We start from the raw sequence: 21,723 nt of genomic DNA, 5'->3' as shown, positions 1-21,723 counted from the left end.
TTTTGTTTTGTTGAATCAAATTGTTGTATAGTTTAAGAAACGTAATACTACGCATGTGTTCTACACTACCCCTATGTCAACTTTAAGTTAACGCAAGTATGCATAGTAATTGGTGATATATCATATATACTAATATGTGGCTTCTACTTAAAAAAATGAGATAAAATCTTTCTACGAAAAGGAAAATTACCATTTTTGAAGATTACAAATAGGAAGACTGCCTTTTAATTGTATCATTTTTACTATATAGTATTCATTTCCACGATCATGCTTTAGTATATTCATAGGATAACCTAAAATTCAACTAAGTATTTAATCTTTTATTTACATTTTTGTTTTCTATATTCCTATTGCACTTCTAATTTTTAAGTCCCCCTTTCTATCTATGGATTAAACGAACTTGGACAAATGTTTCCGGAATATGTTTTCTGTCTTTACAATGGAAGTAAAAAAATTCAGAGGATTTAGATTATACCCATTCCCTATTGATTGAACACATATCTGAGATAGAATTATGCCGTGTTTATCCTGGAGATATATAATCTAAATAAAAAAACACTGAAATACAAATGGGACCAACACATCATCCAATCTAAATCGATTCCATAATGCTGCAAATAATTTGTTAATTCGTAAAAAAAAAGAGTTTTATAATTAAGTAGACATAATTATACGGGAAACGAATTTTCGAGTTGTTACTACAAAGTAAATGGAATTATTAAATATGCTTTTACAATATTGTCGTCTTGCATTTGAGTTTTACTTTTTAGAGAATTTACCGGACATTGAACAGTCACTAGTAACAGGATATCGATATACTAGGAATACCTGGATTTAAACAAGATTGAGTTACCATGACAATAATTTATCAATACAAAGTAGCAACTACTGGACTAGGAACATTTACAAAATTGTTAGCTAGATGGAGGGGTAGTGTGTACAAATTACTATATAAAGAAATGCTTATATATTCCGCTCTTTATACCTGTATCGCTCTTATATATCGGTTGGTACTTAATGTAGACCAGAGAACGTAAGTACTTTATCAACCTTGTAGAATTTGAAGATGATTTTAAATGAGAATAATAATTTCAAGAAGACTAATACCAACAGAAACATCGGAGATATTGATAGATTAAGGAGTAAATTATACTAAACTAAAGACAAAGGCAACACAAACACCTTAACAACATAACCTTAGGGACGAACTCATGTACTCCTAGAGGTTAAGCATTTCCTGCTCCATTCGTAGTATCTCATTGTTTCTCATGGCAAGTATAAATTAGATGATACTTTCGGTATTGGAAACAATCGAGAAAAATCGGATGGATAATGTAAATATGTTTAATTTCCAAAAACGACCATGTTGTCAATGTACATATGTATGTCAATATATGCAGTATACTTTTAGGTGATATAAATAGAACTGTTTATACATATGGGGAACTCCGACTTCTCTTGTCAAATAAATTGTCGCCCCTAGACGGAACAGTCTCTATTAGAAAGGTTTTTATTTTTGTTTTATGCTTTTTTTATCGTTTGTCTTCCCTACCCTACCCCATATAAATTGATCCATATAAAAGGTACAGGTCTTGTTTACACACAATATGTAAAACCCCGCCACATCATTGTGTACCTATTGTTAATTTGGAAACTCTTAATGGGTTGTCACTGGGTTTTCCATTTAAAATCTGGTTTGCAGTAGGATCTTTGGGTTCTCTTTGTTGACACTGTAGACCTTTGTCGCTATTTGGAATTCTTTAAATCTGACCTAAGATTTTTAGACATCATATTACTATATATTACTTTAGCACTCTGAGTTTGTTTTGTTATTGGAGACTTCAGGTGCTTACTTTTTGTGCTGACATGAATTATCATTGATATGATTATATTTATAAATTTACTGTTTACAAATTTTTGAATTTTTTGAAATACTAAGGCTTTTCTACCTCAGGCATAGATTACCTTAGCTGTATTCTTTGACAATTTGACATAAAGTGCATGTAGTGTATCAAGCCGCGGTTTGTCAGCGGAAAAAAAAACAAGACCCCACAAAACTCGGATTAGTTATTAACTATAATTAGTTTTCCCATTGTCAAGTTCACTCTTGAGAAGCAACAGTACCGTTTGCGATCAGTTAAAGACTTCTATCCATCTCGGCTGATACAGCATATAAACGGTCGTCTCGTTGCGTTGAAATCCAAGAGTGCCAAGTGCTGAAGATGAAATTATCATAACTTCGTAAATTTTACGGACGCCATCACGAGTTGGTAGAACGTTTCGGAATATCCGTTTCACAGATGTGAGATGATAGATATGTTCTTAATGTCGTAACTAAAATGATCTTTATGTCGTAACTAAAATCACTTCCCCTTTTTACAATGTGACCTACCGAATTAGACTTATTACCGGGTTTGAACTCGTAATATACTAAATCTTGTAACATATCTTATACTGTCTACGTTCAATATGTCTATCTGACATTATTACATGTTTTCAATGTTATTGCCGTTGACACAATAGCTTAGAATTCGTGCAACTACCTAAAAGTTTGCAATCATTGTCTATTTTTATAGCTTATTAGTGAAATGTTTAAACACGTGTATACTACTTTTATATTTTACCTAAAATATCCTTTTAACATTATATTTAAGTCAGTTATATTTATACGTAAATAAAAAAAAACATACTGTCGGTTTTATTTATAACTTGTCAAACTAACTGACCTAGTATACACTTCATATTTTGACATCTACTATTAACATACGTAAATACAGTAGATTTGTACTGTTATAGTGTAAGTCTTATGCAAGTATATGGTGTATATTAGTGAAATATTTCAAATATGTAAAGTTTTTAATACGTTATCTGGATGGAGCTAAAATGATTTTTTTTTTAAATAAAAATAAAAATCTTAAATTTTAGAAAAATCTTTTGAGCATAAAATAGAAATAGAAATGTAAAGAGGGGGCAAAAAAAAAAAATGTTCACGAAACAAACACATTGCACGGACAAAAAAAGACTGAAAATCATGAACCATTTAAAATAAATATGTCCTTGGGTTCATTGCAAAATATACATAATTGATTAATTAGTGGTTGATTTACGTCCAGTGGCAAATATTTTGTTCAGGTTAAAGATGAGAACAAATAACAATGCATATCACCATTAGTTTGCGTTATAAAGGCCGTCCGGCATAGATGGTAGGGAAGTTTTGGCTGCAACTGGAAAATGAGGGTAATTTGAAAAGGGACAGAAATTTTATCTTGCAAGAGGCCAGATATGCGGTTCCCTCGAAGAGATTTTGGAAGGGTTCTAACAGTGCAGAGAGCTAGTCCAGCCCTGGGCTCAGTGACTTTTTTTTTAATTATTTATTTTTGTTGTTGTCACTGAGTCCAGCTCCCCCTCCATTACCTTCAATGTTTCAAGCGCCCGGGTAGATTACCCGGGGACGATAGGGACTATACTAGAGCGCCCAAGTAATCACACCGGGAGCTTGCACCATTGAAGGTAATGGAAGGCGAGCTGGACTCACTGAAAAAAAATTTAAAAAAAATTGAAAAGTCACTGAGGCCAGGGCTGGACTATGCAGAGAGCCTGACGCTATCACTATACGAAGCATCGGATTTAACGTCACAATTCTAGCCGGACGTGGCAGAATCCTTGTACATCCTGGAAGGATAGACAAAATTCTGACCGAGAGCAACAAGACATACATTACCAACATCAAATTCAAAACAAATCACAGAGTCCAAGGTGTAAATTCGTGTGTTAAAGAAGGTATAAGCAAGTTCTCATATTCTCGTAATAAAAGAAGTATTACAGAAGTGAAATTTTACTTATCGTAAAATCCTATTCACGGCACTACTTTTTTGTTTTTTAAACATTCTAATGTTATATAATGAACAGAAATCTATAGTAACTAAAATGTTTCCTTTTCTTTTTTATCAGATTATTTGAAAAGGTCGTGATATCTTGTAATCAGTATACTTCCTATATTCCTCTGTCATTTGTTCTCGGATTTTATGTTTCCATGGTAGTTTCAAGATGGTGGAGACAATTCCAGAATTTTCCTTGGCCAGACAGGTAATTCTATTACATAAGTTATTTTTTACTGCTTTCTTAAAAAAAAGAACATATCGGATATTTTGCAAGTGATAAATATATAAATGCAATTTGATGACACAATAGTTAAAAAACTTATATCGGGGATGGTTGAGCATCATTATACATATTTAACGAGATGTGGTTTGATTGTTAATGATAAAGCTATCCTTAAACCCTAAAGGACAAAACAAATTAGTAAGCTATATATTTGAAAGTTTTACGCACAACAAAATGAGAAGCATTTCAAAAGAAAAAAACTTCGGCCTTGCCTGTGTTCAGAAACAATTTCTTCCAACACTAAATATAAAAAGAATTTATGGTATAATTGCCAAGGAGACAACTATCAATAAGAGACCAAATGACACAAAAATTAACTATAGGTCACCGTACAACCTTCAACAATGAGCAAAGCCCATACCGCATAGTCGGCTATTAAAGGCCCCGAAATGAAAAATGTAGAACAATTCAAACGAGAAAACTAACGGCCTATTAAAGAACAAAAAATGTACGAAAAATAAATATGCAACACATATTATCAACAAACGACAACCACTGAATTACAGGCTCCTGACTTGGGACAGACACATACATGTTGCTTAATTATGTTAGCGGGACACACATCCACCCCTAACCTAGGACAGTGGTGTGACAGTACAACATAAGAACAAACTATAAAAATCAGTTTACCTGTCAGCCATAATACCTCCAATGAATTAAGTATAAAGACGTCATAATCAGTCAGTGAAATTCCAAAACTAGAGTATCGATAGGATGTATGGGTATTAGTGTTGATAACATATTCTTATGTTCTTCTTCGCTATACTCATACGAACATAAAAATTGTCTTAATAATACATAAAATAAAAAAAACCCATTTGGGATGGGAAATTGTACTGATCAGTTTAATAACTCTGGTCATGTAAATCATGGTCTCTGGATCTCCGAAAAATGGTAGGAAATCTACATATATAAAAATGTTATATCAGAAAAAGAGATAACTGCAATTAAATATCATGAATGCAAAATATACGTGTCGATCTGATCAGTAATTTTTTCTCGACAAGAGAAAAGGCGCGAAATCTGGATATATATGTGTGAAAACCGAATTACTGATTAAAGCGTATGCGAATATTTATACGCCAAATTAAGAAATGAATATATGCTAAATAAACTGATTTGAAATGTAATGAGAATTAAATTAATGTTGTACTGTTTACTCCTTGACAACACCAATTTCACGGTATGTTTCTGCTTAAAACTGTATCTAGAGGTTATATGTATTCCCATTGGCACCAATTGCGCCTCTTTATAAGAAATGTTCCTGTATTTTATTTTTAATGAAAGGCTATATATACATAAACAATTTCCAATAAAAGGGACTTTTTTGTTTTCTATGGTTAATTTTGCTTTGGGATGGTGATATTCCTTTGGTCCAATCTTACGATGTTTATATATCCAAAAGAGGGACGAAAGATACCAAAGGGACAGTCAAACTCATAAATCTAAAACAAACTGACAACGCCATGGCTAAAAATAAAAAAGACAAACAGAAAAACAATAGTACACACGACACAACATAGAAAACTAAAGAATAAACAACACGAACCCCACCAAAAACTAGGGGTGATCTCAGGTGCTCCGGAAGGGTAAGCAGATCCTGCTCCACATGTGGCACCCGTCGTGTTGCTTAAGTGATTACAAATCCGGTAAATAGTCTAATTCGGTAGGTCATATTCATGAAAGGGAAGGGGATTGTAGTTACGACGTAAGGAACATATCCGATATCATTTGTGAAACGGTTATTCCATAACGGTCAACCAACTCGTGATGGCGTCCGTAAAATTTACGAAGGGATGATTTCAACTTCACCATTTGGAACTCTTGGTTTAATAGCTTCCTTGTGAGCAGCAAACCTCTATCAAGAAAATCATGATAGGAAATGCAAGCACGGGAATATCGTATCAATTGGGAGATATATACCCCGTATGCAGGTGCTGCTGGAATGTTGCTACTTAGAAATGGAAAGTTCACAATTGGAAAGCTGAAATCATCTCTTTTGTCGTAAAGTTTTGTTTTCAACCGACCCTCATTGTCAATTTCTAGATGTAAGTCAAGATATGAAGCCGACTTAACTGTATCTGTAGTATCCTTTATCTCTAGTTCGATTGGATAGATGCGTTCCACATAGTCACCAAATTTTGAATTGTTTAGTGAAAGAACATCATCTATATAGCGGAAAGTAGAGTTAAAGGATATTGCTAACTTCTTATCTTTCTTCCTAAGAAGTTCCTGCATGAAGTCAGCCTCATAATAATAAAGAAACAAGTCGGCGAGTAGAGGGGCACAGTTTGTTCCCATTGGAATGCCGATAAGAATGCTTTACTCGTTCGATAAGGCTCTGCCTGTGGTAACGTACTCTAAACCAATGGTAAACTAGTCGGGATATCGTTTCCACAAATTTCTTAAAAAAACCTGAGTTCAATAATTCATAATTACAGATTAATTGTTTCGAAGTTTTGATGTACCTGGAGAAAACTTGTTACAGACACTTGAATTAACATTTCAATATGTATAGTTTATGACTAAACTCAGTAAAGAACCGTAGAAATTGCATTTAATTGATAAATTCAACAACACTTACCGTTATAAATCTTGATGATATTTTTCGTTAAATAATCAACATACTGCTGAAATTGACCCCAAGGAACTAACTTTAAATAAATCAAATTTAAACGGTAATTACTGTCCTTTGCTAGATTTAGATATTTCGGTTTTAAACGGGAAACTCTATACTAAAATTTACGACAAAAGGAACAATTTTTCGTTCCCTATTGTTAATTTTCAAATTTTAGATGGCGGTGTTCCTTTGTTACCATCTTACGGTGTTTATATAGCTCGTTCGCTATGCCCGTGTATGTTGTGACGTTTTTTTATTTTAAAGAACGTAATCTATGTATTACTGGTAAATTATTAAACCAGGGATATCGTTACCATATATCACTTAAAACCTTTACTAAATTTTTTCATAGATATAAAGATTTGGTTTAGAATTTTGGTTGTACCTGTAGAAAACTTATTTCAAACGGAATAGCACTTCATCATTTCTACGGAAATGTTGTTAACCGTGCCCGGAAATTCAAAAATGATCCTGGTAAACTTTAAATTAACTTATTTCAAAAATTTACCAATTTAACACTGTAATAAAAGCATTGCATATTGTTTTTATTGGTATAAATATTGATTATGTTATCAGTAAATTAAATGCAAACCAAATATTACTAGTATGTTATATACTGTAACATATACACATTCATGGATCTACAAGATGTCGATACCTGTATCTTGGCATTGCACAAAGTCATGTTTTTCTCTGACTGTTTATGGCGTCTTTACACTAAATCTATTGGATGTGTACGGATTGATAATTTAGTTTTAGATGCATGATTTTTTCAATTAGTTGTTAGTGGCTTTAACTATCTGTCAGTTAACTGCGAATACTCTCAAATATGTTCCTAGTATCTTTTTGTTGTTGGGATGTACAAGTACCCATCCACGTCCACTTGTATTTTTGTCCATCTGATGAGTTAAGCTTTTTCAACTGATTTTTAAGTTCGTTCTTATGTTGTACTGTTATACCACTGTCTCAGGTTAGGGGAGGGTTGAGATCCCGCTAACATGTTTAACCCCGCCACACAATGTATTTATGTGCCTGTCCCAAGTCACTGAGGACTGAGGAGCCTGTAATTCAGTGGTTGTCGTTTGTTTATGTGTTACATATTTGTTTTTCGTTCATTTTATAAAAATAAATAAGGCCGTTAATTTTCTCGTTTGAATTGTTTTACGTTGTCATTTCGGGGTCTTTCATAGCTGACTATGCGGTATGGGCTTTGCTCATTGTTGAAGGCCGTACGGTGACCTATAGTTGTTAATTGCTGTGTCATTTTGGTCTCTTGTGGAGAGCTGTCTCATTGGCAATCATACCACATCTTCTTTTTTTATATACATATAACTGATTACTACGAAAGAGAAAATCCGGAAAACCGCTTTGGTTCATTCTCGTCTAATTTGATATTTTAAGACTCTTTACTAGTATTAAGTGGTCAAGAATTATGTGTAACAGTTTTTGAAAAACAATTATAGGACCGTATTCATGTTGTGTTGTTATCTTCCCGGACAAACAGACAGGAAGCGGGTACTCAGAAGAACAGTTGCAAGATATCTGATGTTTGGAATTATACTAATAGCTCGTTCAATAAGTGTAGCTGTCATGAAAAGATTTCCTACATTGGATCACATCGTGGAAGCAGGTAATAAATAGGTGTCTTAAAAACTACCATATAGTTTTTTTCTTCCAAAAGACAAAATATTTTAGATGGTACTTTACATTGATTGAATATTTATGTTTAATATCGACGTGACGTGTTTGCGTATTTATACATCTCACACAATCACATGGAATATAACATGGCTGTTATTCATATTGACGAATGGGTGAAGTTCGTGCATGGTGAAATACATTAAGATATATTTAATTATTCTAATCGTGCACGTGGGGTTGTATTGATTAGTGCAGTACAATAATATCATTCATAAATGAATAAATCAGTTTGTTAATGAATAAAACATAGTTTTTGAACAATCTTGTAATTGACTAACGAGTAATATGTTATTTCTGGGCATCTCCACGTGGTGACAGAGAGATAACTCCTAATCATAATTAGCACTGGACAATTGAAAATGTTTAGATCTTTGTATAGCAGGTTCCAATATTAGATCACGTTAAATGGCACATGCTACCAAATTGATACGCTAACAGACTCTGATCATTTTACAGTTTTTTTTTTTAAATACTTTCATATTATTATGCTCTTCAACTTAATACTTGTTTGGCTTTATAAATATTTTGATATGAGCGTCACTGATAAGTCTTATGTCATATGTAGACGAAACGCGCGTCTGGCGTACTAAATTATAATCCGGGTACCTTTGATAACTATATATCAATTTTGTAGTGAAGTATTTTGCAAAATCATTCGCGAATTTTTGTTTCGGCCTTAGTTGCCATGAAATATTTGCCACTAAACAATAAGCAAAGGACAATCAAATAGATACCAGTCAAATATAGTTGGGTAGACTATTTCATTGAACATTATGGTTTCTTTCAAGCCATTTATCAAATAAAGGTGACTTTTATTTGATAAAAAATATGTTGGTAAAAGTTTTCATTTAACAGAAAACTAATGAAAGACTAAGCAACACGAACCCTGTGAGTATTGATAAAGGAAGACAAAGAAGATAATATAAAGAGGTAAAATAAATAAGCGGTAAACAATAAGTTCTAAGAACAATGGAAAATATATATTTACCGAAAAAAAAGAAGATTTAAATTGCTCCAAAATGGTTAACAGTATCCTTTATACTTCAACAATCTGTATTCTTTTACTTCCTCTTTAGGATTCATTACTAAAGAGGAAGCAATGATGTATGAAAACATCGATTGCAGATACAACAAGTTTTGGGTTCCCTTCATGTGGATTAATAGTGTACTTGTAACAGCAAGAAAAGAAGGCCTTATACAAACTGAATGGGGTCTCAGAATGATAATAGAGGTATATTATATAAGTAATGATAATCCTTACCACTCAAAATACTATTAATTCATATCGGTCAAGAATTATCTTCTCTTATTGGATAACAAGGTAACACATGACATTCTTTATTCTATAGTAAAATCAATCCATCGGTCCTTAACAGAAAAACGGACAAGAAAACCGGTCATCAACAGACTTTTACATGTTAATGACCATTTAGGTGTGGTTTCTGTGTTTAGAGTGATGTCCCTTTAATAAAACACAATCGCGATTCATTAATTATAAAATTAAAGAAAACTACAAATTGCATTTATAAACTGAAAAATTGCTATTAAATGATACTATGGTTATCACTATGACTGGTACATTATTCACTCGTTCCTATAGAAATTGTACAATAACTCGCGTTTGCTTTAATAAATTTGAGTGTATGATAATTTTTAAAAGCATGGTTCCTCACTGAAATAAACATAATAGTTATTGAAAATCTAGTCGTTATCGCTTTTTTACATAATATCGTGAAAGAATTATGACTGAAACAATATTGGGGGCGAAAGTTTGTTGAAATATCATGGCCTGCATATTGTAAATGCAATTTAAAAATTAAGAGTTTCTTTAGCTGTTGTATATTGGGGGTGAAAGTACAGTTGAAATATTTTGCACATTGTAAATGCAATTTAAAAATTAAGAGTTTCTTTAGCTGTTGTGTTAATCAAAATAAGTAAAAATTAAAATCACAAAAATACTGAACTTAGTGGAAAATTTAAAATGGCAAGTCTCATCAAATGGCAAAATCAAAAGCTTAAACTCACAAAAAAAAATGGATAACAATTGTCATTATTCCTGACTTGGTACAGGCGTATTCTTAAGTAGAAAATGATAGATTAAACCTGGTTTTAAAGTGCTGAACCTCTCACTTGTATATGAGTCGGGTCAAATTCCATTAAAATGACAACGATGTGTGATCAAAACATGTTTGCCGTGGAGCATTCGTTTGAGACTTTTTCAAGAAAAATTGATACCTGTTACATATATATTTATACACTCGAATTCGGAGAATTTAATTAAATAAATGTGTGGGAATAAACCTCGCTGTCCAGACACACAAGGGCCCTTGCAAAACTCTTGTTCCAGACAAAGAATGTAAACCCGTGATTAAAAGGCGTTGGTTTGGTGGTGTATATACGAAGCCATATCTATGTCCAGTCTATGTAGGGGCTTAAATTCGTTACCTCGTGCAATGATATATTACCATTGTAATCTAAGATGTTTTTATGGTAAAACTTCTGTTTCAGCCTCTTGCAGACATTAGGGATACTTGTTCGAAGTGTTTTGTATACGACTGGATAACAATACCTTTAGTATACACCCAGGTGACTATATTACTCAGGTAGCGTTAGTCCGACATTCAAAACCTTCATTATTCACAAGGGTTTTCTTTTGTTTTAAAGTATGAAATGAACTATCCATCTTATATTGCTTCTGACTTATATTTTTATATTCAGCAAAGGAAATTGTCTTGAATAAAATGTTTAAAGATATTCGATGTTGTAAAGTTGTTAAGGAGAGCATGTACATTCATAAATGATGCCTTTCATATGGACAAAAAAGATCACTTTAAAACAACCCTTTATAATAAGTTCATACACAAAACAGAAACTACCTACGTTTTTGAATTTTGTGTCCTCAATGCTTTTCAACTTTGTACATATTTGGCTTTATAACAATTTTGATCTGAGAGTCACTGATCAGTCTTATGTAACCGAACGCGCATCTGGCGTATTAAATTATAATCCTGGTACCTTTGATAACTAATTCCAATACTTTAATCTTTTGAATAGTTAAAATAAGGAAAATTAGTACAGAAATCACTTACATAACGGTATACTGAATAACTAAACACACAAGTACAAAGTATTATTCATGGAACACTTATAAACTATTTTCTTTTGGAATTAATTTTCCGATGGTATGCTGTTTAGTAATTAGTATTTATCATTGCTCTCTTTTAGGTTGTAACATTAGCCGTGTATACATTTTTTGCAACCACATTAATAAGTCAACAGTTCCTTGATCCTTCGAAGAACTACAAAGGATATGGAATGGATTTTTATATTCCTATATTCACATTGCTGCAATTTTTCTTCTATATGGGGTGGCTCAAGGTAAGTTTTGATGCAAATATATATTAAATAAGTTTTAAGGTACACAATTGCTTAATTGCATTTGTATTTCTTGATTTCATAGTTTAAAAACAAATAGTTCGAAAAACCTCATTTCTATACAAAAGAGAGAGAGGGGTCCTGATCCTGAAAAATATTAAATCCCGACATCCCGAAATACGAAAAAAGAAATCCCGGATCCCGAAAGGGTCAATCCCGACGTCCCGAAAAAGGTCCTTCCCCCCTCAAAAGAGCGACGAAAGATACCAGAGGGATAGTCAAACTCGTATATTGAAAATAAACTGACAACGCCATACTTAAAATTTAAAAGATAAACAGACAAATAATAATACATAAGTAAGCAACACGAACCTCGCCAAAAACCGGGTGTGATCTCAGGTGCTCCGGAAGGGTAAGCAGATCCTGCTCCACATGTGGCACTCGTCGTGTTGCTTATCGTCATTAGAATCGTGATGCGTAGGCCGAGTTAACAGAAAGACTGAAATTGATTTTTTAAATTGTTTGCAAAACGTTGACCAGTAAATTTTTATGAAAAAGGGGGGGGGGGGGGGGGGGGGGGGAAAGCTAATAAACGAAATAAAAAGCATTCAACTTCTATAACCTTGTTATGAAATCAAAATAAAAAAAAAAGTTATGCATTTGTTTTGAAGTGATATTCCGTTATGAAACCAATCAGATTTTAAAAATTCAAAATGCATATCTTGTAGAAAAAGAAAAACTTCGGATAACAAAACAGAAAATTCTAGCGACCTGATATACATTAAACGAAAAATAAATATGACAGAAGTTTTGTTATTATCTAACAACAACAATGGGCTTCAGGCTTATGATCAGGTAGAGACACATTAAAATTGGAGGGATTAAACTTTTTTCGAGCGCTCGACTCAAATATCAATCAATACACCTGCCACGGATTCAGGTTAAGACGCCTTAAATTGTCTGAGGAAGAAAGGCGGAAGAACATGTCCTGGGTCAACATCAGAATTCCTGCAGTTATTGTGGAATGCCACAACATAAGACTATTCAAAATAAACTACAATCTGAATTAATAATCTTTAAGAATAAATGTATCTTCCAATCATAATATGGAATTACGTATCATGCTTAGTGTTAAGTGTAGTAGATCTGACCACACTTGATAATGTTGATTGATTGATTGTTTTTTTATGACACTTTCAACACTTGTGCTATTTCGTGACGGTCAGTTTTTATTTGTGGTGGAAGTCGGAGTGCCTGGCGAGAACCACCGAACTTCGGTATAAAAATCACTCGAAAATGAATATGTATTATTCGTAGATTATTCTTTCTTTCTTTCGAGGTAGCAGAACAGTTAATCAATCCGTTTGGAGAAGATGACGATGATTTTGATATAAACTGGTTGATTGACAGACATGCTGCTGTATGTAATCCTACTTTCTATTCCTCATTTCATCTATGAACTATAGTTATTAAGGGCTAACAAATAAATTTTTGCTTTTCAGAGTTGTCCGTAAACTTTTGAGTTAACGTTTTGTATTGCTTAGAAACATGGACGTTTTGTATTGCATAGTTGGTGTAATTATTACTTTATGTTTAGATGGATTTTTTTTTCTCTGCATTTTTCAGTGACAGTTGAAATAACTACCCTCCTCCAAGTCGACTCACTTTTTTGTTATATAATGGATTAATCACGTAATCATTATCTTCTTGAATTTTTAATGAAATATATGGTTTGTATGCTGAGCAGAAATCAAATAAACAACTTGCTTTTCATCGGTCACGCATGTTATACAACCATTGTATACCAACGTATTGATAAAAGCAAGAAACCATTACGAAAGAGAAACAAAAGATACGCAAGGAAGTTAGATTCAAAATTTTTTTTGAAAATAGTCTGACAACGTCATGGTAAAATTTTAAACTTGCTTGAGAGAGGTGTCCTTTTTGTTGTTAAGAATGTATAAATACTCAATTTATTTTATTTTACAACTACGACCGGGCAGAATAAGTACATCACATTTGGTGCGATCCATGCTAAACGCCGATTAATGTATATTCATGAAGAAAGCGAATAATTACCAATAAATCTAATAGACAGGTTCTGTAAATTGATAAGACCCATCATCACGGTATTATCAATTGCATTGGTAGTTGTTTAATTTTTCCATATTTTTTTCTGTTACATATGGTACGCAAACTTTTGAATCTTTTTACAGGTAGTTATGGCTTTAGTGGACCAAATGTGTGACCAATGTCCTCCTCTTGTTAAAGATTTACATTTTGAAAACATGTTTACCGAAGTACCATATACAGAGGCGTCAATTGGTTCTAAAAGGCCAATGTATCTTGGTTCAACATACAACCTGGCGTAAGACACGTCTGTTTTAATTTAATTTTTAAATAAATGATTCATTTCTAGGTTTTTTCATGCGACGTTCCTATATCGAAATTTTTCTTGAAAAAAAGGTTCTTGTGAAATTTTTAATTGTACATTCAAACGATACAATTAGATCATAATCTCTAGTAGAATGTGGAATAAAATGTTGCTGGAAAAAAAATTCTTCCTTTTAATGAGTAATATAACATAAAGTTTTTCACAAAATTTTGTAATTTCGTGTGTAGTAACATTAGTAATTATGACACTACATGATATATTCAACAAATACGTGTCGAGCACACTGGAATAATTTTCCAATTATTTAACCCTAGGAATCGATTACTTTCAACTTCGTAATTTGTAATTTGTTTGGTCTTTTTAATTTTTTGATTCTGGCGTTCAAATTTTAATCCTTGTATATATGATGAGCTTGTTTACTATAGGCATATATTTAATTATACTGTCTATAAGACTTTTTATGTTAAACAATGTATTTGGTTTTGATGTTATATTTGTTATTCTCGTGGGATTTTGTCTGATGCTTGGTCCGTTTCTGTGTGTGTTACCTTTTTAGTGTTGTGTCGTTGTTCTCCTCTTATTTAATGCGTTTCCCTCGGTTTTAGTTTGTTACCCCGATTTTGGTTTTTTTGTCCATGGATTTACGAGTATACCACTGTTGCCTTTATTAGATGTTTTATTTTATATTCCTCCCGAACTTTGATGCACACAAGGCCATATTTCGCTACTTAGCTACTTTGCACAGTTAAAATTCTTTCATTTTGATTCACAGAATTTGGTGAATTATTGCAATATTTATATTCTTGAGAAAAATGCTACAATAGCATTCGCATTTATAATTTCAGAAGTGATTTTCACATCTCGCATTTTTACCATTAATCAGTATTTCACAATAATAAATACACACATTAATTTTAGTATGCATACAACGAAACAAGTTGCATCAAATTTACAAATATAATGTAAATACAAAAATTCTTTTGTTATTGTCTTGTTTGCACTGTTGCATATTGGTTATTTTATTTATGTAGGTCCCCGTCTACTCGCGGATCAAGAATAGTGTTAGGTGATGTGATGGACCAAGACTCCAATAGACACATGTCTTTTGGAAGTAATGCTGCTGGATCGTTACTTAGCATTGTTACCGGTAGATCATCGTATTCGTAAGTAAGACTTGGGGTTTCCTCATTGTTGAAGGCAGTCTCCAGCTGACCCATAAACAAAAATGTATACTAGTTCAGTGAAAATGAACGTCAAACTTAACTCCAAAACAAATAAATGAACTTAAAGAGAAAAAAAAGCATACACGATGAACAACGGCCAGAACCTGACAGGCGAAAAAATGCTGCGTGGTTAAACATGTCTTGTGAGATCTCAATCCTCCCCTATACATCTAACTAATGTAGAATAAATAAAACAAACGACAATACGCAAAGTAAAACTCAGCTTTAAAGACGATCAAATATAAAAAAAGAAGATATGGTATGATTGCCAACGAGACAACTCTCCACAAGAGACCAAAATGACACAGAAATTAACAACTATAGGTCACCGCAATTTTGTTTGTTTACTGAACGTACAGTTGGAAATGTATAATACATACTTAGAACGAAATTTATTTTAAAAAAAGAAGACTGAATGTAGTTGATTTCAGAGAATATATTTTCTTTTCTTTAATTGTAGACGACCACGGGTTTTTTCTACAAACTCTCACGATCATTTATACAATATGCCACTAGAAAAACAATACATGGATTACCAACCAATACCAAATGGTATTAACCCTGAGACAATGAGTAATATGGATGAAGATACAGATTTGAAAAAGCCTTCCAACTTGAGAGCTCCTAGAATGACCAAACGAAAGTCATGGTCATCTGATTCTAGTCTTACGAAACGAACTTTGGCCCGAGTTGCAATTACAGGGAGAGATAGATCTAATACAGATTCCAGAAAGTCGAGGAAAAGAAAAGTCAGTTTTCCTTTACATTTAATTAAATTTTTCAGTAGAACAGACTCGAGAAAATCTTCAAATGATTCAAATTCTACTGTTAAGTCGATAGGGAAATCGTCAGTAAAAACGAGAAGCTTTGAGGAAGGACTTGAAAAAGACTTTGATTATGCACAGGAATACGTGCCACTGAGACGTGCACATGTTGACCCAAATGATGATGAAGATTTAAATGAAATAGTGAAAAGTAAAAGTAAAGCCAGAAGGAGAAAAACAAGTTGTCCTCCAAATCTTTTTGAACATGTTTCCGATATCAAGCGGAAACTTTCCTCGCCAGGTACCAATGAAAAGACATCCAGGTAATATATCGCAATCCTAAAGATAGAAAGGATATACATACATAGTTAAACGCAGTGCTTTCAAATGCAAGTTTTTAAAAGTTCCATTTACATTAACAATAGTTTAATAGAAGTAAACTTGATTACAACGAGGCAATTACGTCAAAACACTGAGCCCTTACCAAAATAGACATCTCTTGAAGTTGATATATACTTTAAATTTTTAATAATTGAAAGGTACAGTAGCTAAAATTTAGACAAAACAAATAAAAAACGATTATTTTTTCAAACATTAATTAAAGCGGAATATTAAAACAATATTTTAATCAGTCAATCTGGTTCAATTTGGTCAATACTTTAATCTCATTTGAATGCGTGTTCTATAACCCTCAACTTGAATTAAGTAATAGATAGGTAACGCATGTTTTAAGTATTCAGTTACAAAAAGAAAAGATTGCCAACATTGAAAAGTGCATGAAAAAGGTAGCCACGAATAAAACCATATCCGTGTCTGATTTGGCCCACGAAAAATCAATCATATACTGGTTTACCGGTGATTTATATTTTTTAAAAAATTACATAAAACTCAAGATGCGTACGAAAAGTCCGTCTATTTATCACCAGTATTCTGACGTTATCACGGTTGTTAGTTAGCGTCTAGTCTAAAATATGCACGAAATGATCAAACAATGAAACGAGTCAATATATTGTTAATTGATTCTTTTATAAAAAATTCTAGTTTGGATTTAAGTTTTAGTATGTTCGGAGTCAAATACCAAAAATTAAGGTTAAATTCAGAAATAATTCTTTCACGCCATTCTCTATGCTCATTTTAACATGGGTAGGCATTATAGTTTTCAATATCTTAATACCAAGTGATAGCAAGGTATTAAATGTTTACAAATATATGCATACCTATGATAAAAATTAATGAGCATAGAGTATGGCATGATAGAATTTTATCGATTCTAGGTTGCATTTCTGTAAATATTGACAATGCAATTACCCATAGGAACTCCTTTTACGGCTAAAACTACCACTTTTACTATGAAGTTTTGAAAAAAATCTTATCCTAGAATAGAAAGTTCATATGCACCACAATTTTTTTCAAAGGTCAAAATATAGGGCTGTGCGGCATATATTCAACGTTTATATGCCCTGAACTTCTCAGAGTTTAAACTTGCACTAATTTTCTTAACTACCCCTACCTCGAATGAAAGGTAACCACAGATTTCAATGTAAACAATATGCACGTGTTTATTTACTGGTAACATTCCCAAGTTCTGTCTCTGCGATATGGAACACAGAGAGCATAACTGGGAACCAGTATGTAAACAAAATTAATTTTCTATGAATATTCAATTACTCCCCAAAAGAGGCGTGTTTTGAGAAATAGCTGTATTTACAAAGTGCAACCTCTAATAGGAATATTATGAACTTTTGTACCTCGAAGCGGACCTATAATACACACTCGAAATGTCGCCATGTTGATTTGATGAACCTAAAACGATATAGAAAATCAACAATTTAAAAAAAAGAACAGAAACATTTTAACTTAATTTATGAATGTTTTTATTTAATTTCCTATCGAGCAACACCAACTAGAATGTCCATTTTGTTCTCCGGCGTTGTTTAAAATTCTGCTGACGTTGCAATTTCAATTGTCACGTCAATCACGTGCATCCCATGTTTTATTAGAATTAGAACATGGCTTTGTATCCAAAGCAAAGAAGACCGTCATACTAGAATCGGTGGTCTTGAATTTGATAGTTTATGCCTTTTTTCCCGAAATTTGTATGCTAGTAACCATTTTATACTAATCATGCAGTTTTCATTCGAGTGCAGCATAATTGCATAAAATTTAGCTCGGATTGCATAAATATATCAAGAAATATGATGGAAAGTATGTTAGTAGAGAATTCGTAGGGATATTCTCGACATATTTAAAGGAACATTGACTGTCAAACTCAAACTCTTGTTTACCGATTTTACTCGATGCCAAGTATTTCTTTAATTGAAACAAAGATAAATTCTGAATTTTTTTTTGAAAAGTGCAAATTTAACAAAGACTTATAGGGGAAAGTCAGTGGTGGTATTGCACCCATAAGAACGAATGTTTTTTGGATCGAATGGGACAATCAATTTATTTACCTTTGTTTCACTTTCAATGTTGAAATTCTTTTCCTTTTAATAACTGAACACGCATAATTCATGCACACTTCTTTTTTTAACCTTTACGGGGTTAAATTGAAGGTCACCTGTATAATGATTCCATGATGTCGAATTATTCACTTGCAAGTGAATAACTCATCATCGTTGTTGCGTCGCTTATTATGACAAAACCATACTGGCTGTTTAAAGGTAATTATTATTTTTAACTTTCAATTATGACTGGAAAAAAAACATGTTTTATATCTTTCATATATCTCGTAGCTAGTGGCCCTTTAATTATAAAAAGTTTATGCAAGTTAGTACGTACACTTACTAGTATATTATTATATAAATGCATCAATACATGTAAAACATTAGATTTGTCTATCTTTACCAGAAACAAAAAACATGCGTTCGTTAATTTTAAAAGTAGTATAGTTTAGAATAGATACATCTATCAATAACTGTAATCAAAAACTTAAACATTAACACACACCACTGATTATTAAACTGCATTAAATTGTTATCCATTTGTTTGATGTGTTTGAGCTTTTAATTGATTTTGTCATTTAATAAGGGACTTTCATTTTTGAATTTTTCTCGAAGTTCAGTATTCTTGTGATTTTACTTTTTAAATGCATCGTTGATAATACTTGATCTAGAGGCAGTTGAATTGTTGTGAAACAGAAGTCCCTTCATTGTTAGTTTAAATATATTTATATTTATAGTGGATTTGGGAAACAAGTTTTGCAACTTATATTAATCCCTTTCCACTTTGCGGTCATTGTTATCCATTCGTTTGAATTGTTTATTTTGCCATTTGCTTAGAGACTTTACCATAATATAAGTTCCTAGTGAAATACAAATTCTGTAATATGATTTCCACTGACACAAATATAACAGTATTTTTACTTGCAAAACAAATAAACGATATTATTTTTTTTTTAAAACATGAACAGATATTATGACGTTGTTTTCAGGAGAAATTTTATAAGAATCAATTTTTTGGACAGAATTGTTCGATTATGTTTAAGTTGGAAAGTCATTAATGTTGCAGATTTACTATTGAGAAGATATCAGATGGATCTGATATTGATGCTCGTTCTATGCAGAGAAGAAATGCACAGAAGATAGAGAATTTTATTTCTGATCATGCTGTTTCACGGGCACCTTTGCTGTCGACAGTAGAAGAAGGGGGAACAATAACAAGCATTTCACAATTGGAGGACACTGTGATTAGACCCTCACCTACAATACAAGAGGAAGAGGAACCGTAAGTTTTTCTACTCATGATCGAACTGCCCAAATAGTTCAAGCATGTTAAATAAAAAAGAAATGTAGCTTGAATATACCAGCCTTAAGAAAAAATTGGAATATATTAGTTAATCATTATTTTAAAATATTCTGAAAAAAATATGTTCAAAATTTCTCGCAAGAAAGGAGCATTGCGTCATTTCATATGTCGTGGTAACGCTGAAATATAATAAATAGAAATTTGGATGGTAATCTATTTTAAAACCCATGATCGTTTGTTTTGATATTTATACCAGTGGGACCACTGTCATATCAATTTTTTTTTATTAATAATACATATTATCACTGTAACTTTGCTTTCTGCTTTTTAGACAAACACGTTCTTTACATTGTATTGACTCTTTTATATTTTGTAGATTTGAGTTTGGAGATGTTCCAACAGTGCTCTTACTCCCTGTTATTCAAGTCAACGGCCAGGTCGCTGATATTATACAATAATATTGTTAGAATGTTAACTTGTTTCAGTGTTTCACATGGAAGGTGATTTTACCCGACAGTATTACTTTATCCATTTGAGCTGACCACGCAGAAAGTGGCAGCTCGTAGCTAAAGGATTTTCTATTGAAAAAACGTCAATTTCATCAGATTTTGTCTGACCGTTTTGCCGACATTTTCTTGGCAATTTTTCACCCAAAACTCGTTTTGAAAACAACTTCATATTTGAACACCGACTTTTGAATATCAAATAGTAAGAACGAGTCGGGGGTAGAGTTAAGGCTGTCAGACACCATGTACATATCTGTTATCACTTATGTCATGCAGTATAAAAATATAATATCATTTCGATACCAACAAAAAGAACACATTAAAAATACATGTTGAAATAAAATAAGGTTAATCTGAGAAATTAAGGTACATATCTATACGCATTGTGCGTTTATAGAACTTTTATTTTTTTAATATATGATAATTATAAATTTATGTATTATCAGGTACCACTATAAAATAAATAAAAAATATAATAAAATCTATCTTATTTTGAATAATCAGTAATTTAGGCCGGGCAAAACAATTGCTTCACAGTCGATGACGGTTTTGTTACAACTATCGTCGTTATCACAATCCCGTCCGCCTTTTCCCTAAATATTACCTTCATATTTTTAAAACAGAAATTAGTTACACAAAGAGTACAAAATGATTAGATTCAATGACATGTTTGGATCTTCAAGGAATAAAATGCCATGAAAACATAAGAAAACGGTAGTCATTTAGTTCAAACGTCTTAAAACTTCGAAAAAATCGATAAAAGCCTATTTCCGACGTTACAAATGTGCTTAATTTACATGTTCCTTAAATTACAAAAAAAACAACATTTGCAGTGAAACTTTGGAAGAATTACATGAACTCTACTATTCAGTTCGATTAACATCTGGAACAGAAATGGTTGCGTACTTCAATGACAATTTGGTGCCGACAGACAGTCTTCTTCTATGTGAAAAAGGCGAAATTGTCGTTATGTTTTAGGAGTACCCTGGAATAGATATACTATATAGATGTTGATCGAACTGAATTGAAATCGTTTGTCATCTAGTCTCAGTAAAAAAAATCACATGTTATCTACTTAGACTAGATAACATATGAATTTTACTGTATGATAAAAGTATTCAATGTAAATTCCATACTTTTCGAATAAACATCTTTCGAGTTCGATGCATTTCCGCCAAAAACTATGGTTTTAATAAACATCACTCGTGCGTTTAGGGTCAACGTTACC

At 32.4% G+C, this 21,723-nt stretch overlaps 1 protein-coding gene across 2 annotated transcripts; it reads left to right on the top strand.

Annotated features, from left to right (window-relative positions):
- Positions 1 to 776: 776 nt before the first annotated feature.
- LOC139524050 (bestrophin-4-like) lies at positions 777 to 20,932 on the top strand. Of its 2 annotated transcripts, XM_071318599.1 has the most exons (12): positions 777 to 1,033; positions 3,952 to 4,086; positions 8,248 to 8,414; positions 9,562 to 9,716; positions 10,994 to 11,071; positions 11,711 to 11,863; positions 13,200 to 13,280; positions 14,077 to 14,228; positions 15,287 to 15,418; positions 15,939 to 16,565; positions 19,753 to 19,968; positions 20,366 to 20,932. In XM_071318599.1, the coding sequence occupies exons 1-12, from the start codon at positions 855 to 857 to the stop codon at positions 20,445 to 20,447; spliced, it is 2,157 nt and encodes a 718-aa protein (XP_071174700.1). In that variant the 5' UTR covers positions 777 to 854; the 3' UTR covers positions 20,448 to 20,932. The 2 variants fall into 2 exon arrangements, with proteins under 2 accessions (XP_071174700.1, XP_071174701.1); XM_071318600.1 differs by lacking the exon at positions 777 to 1,033 and having other exon boundaries at positions 3,958 to 4,086; positions 8,289 to 8,414.
- The last annotated feature ends 791 nt before the right edge of the window (positions 20,933 to 21,723 follow it).

This window comes from Mytilus edulis, chromosome 5 (assembly GCF_963676685.1).
Source record: "Mytilus edulis chromosome 5, xbMytEdul2.2, whole genome shotgun sequence".
NCBI classification, from domain to species: Eukaryota; Metazoa; Mollusca; class Bivalvia; order Mytilida; family Mytilidae; genus Mytilus; species Mytilus edulis.
The sequence above is the reverse complement of the archived record's forward strand: the minus strand, read 5'-3'. Positions and strand labels throughout refer to the sequence as shown.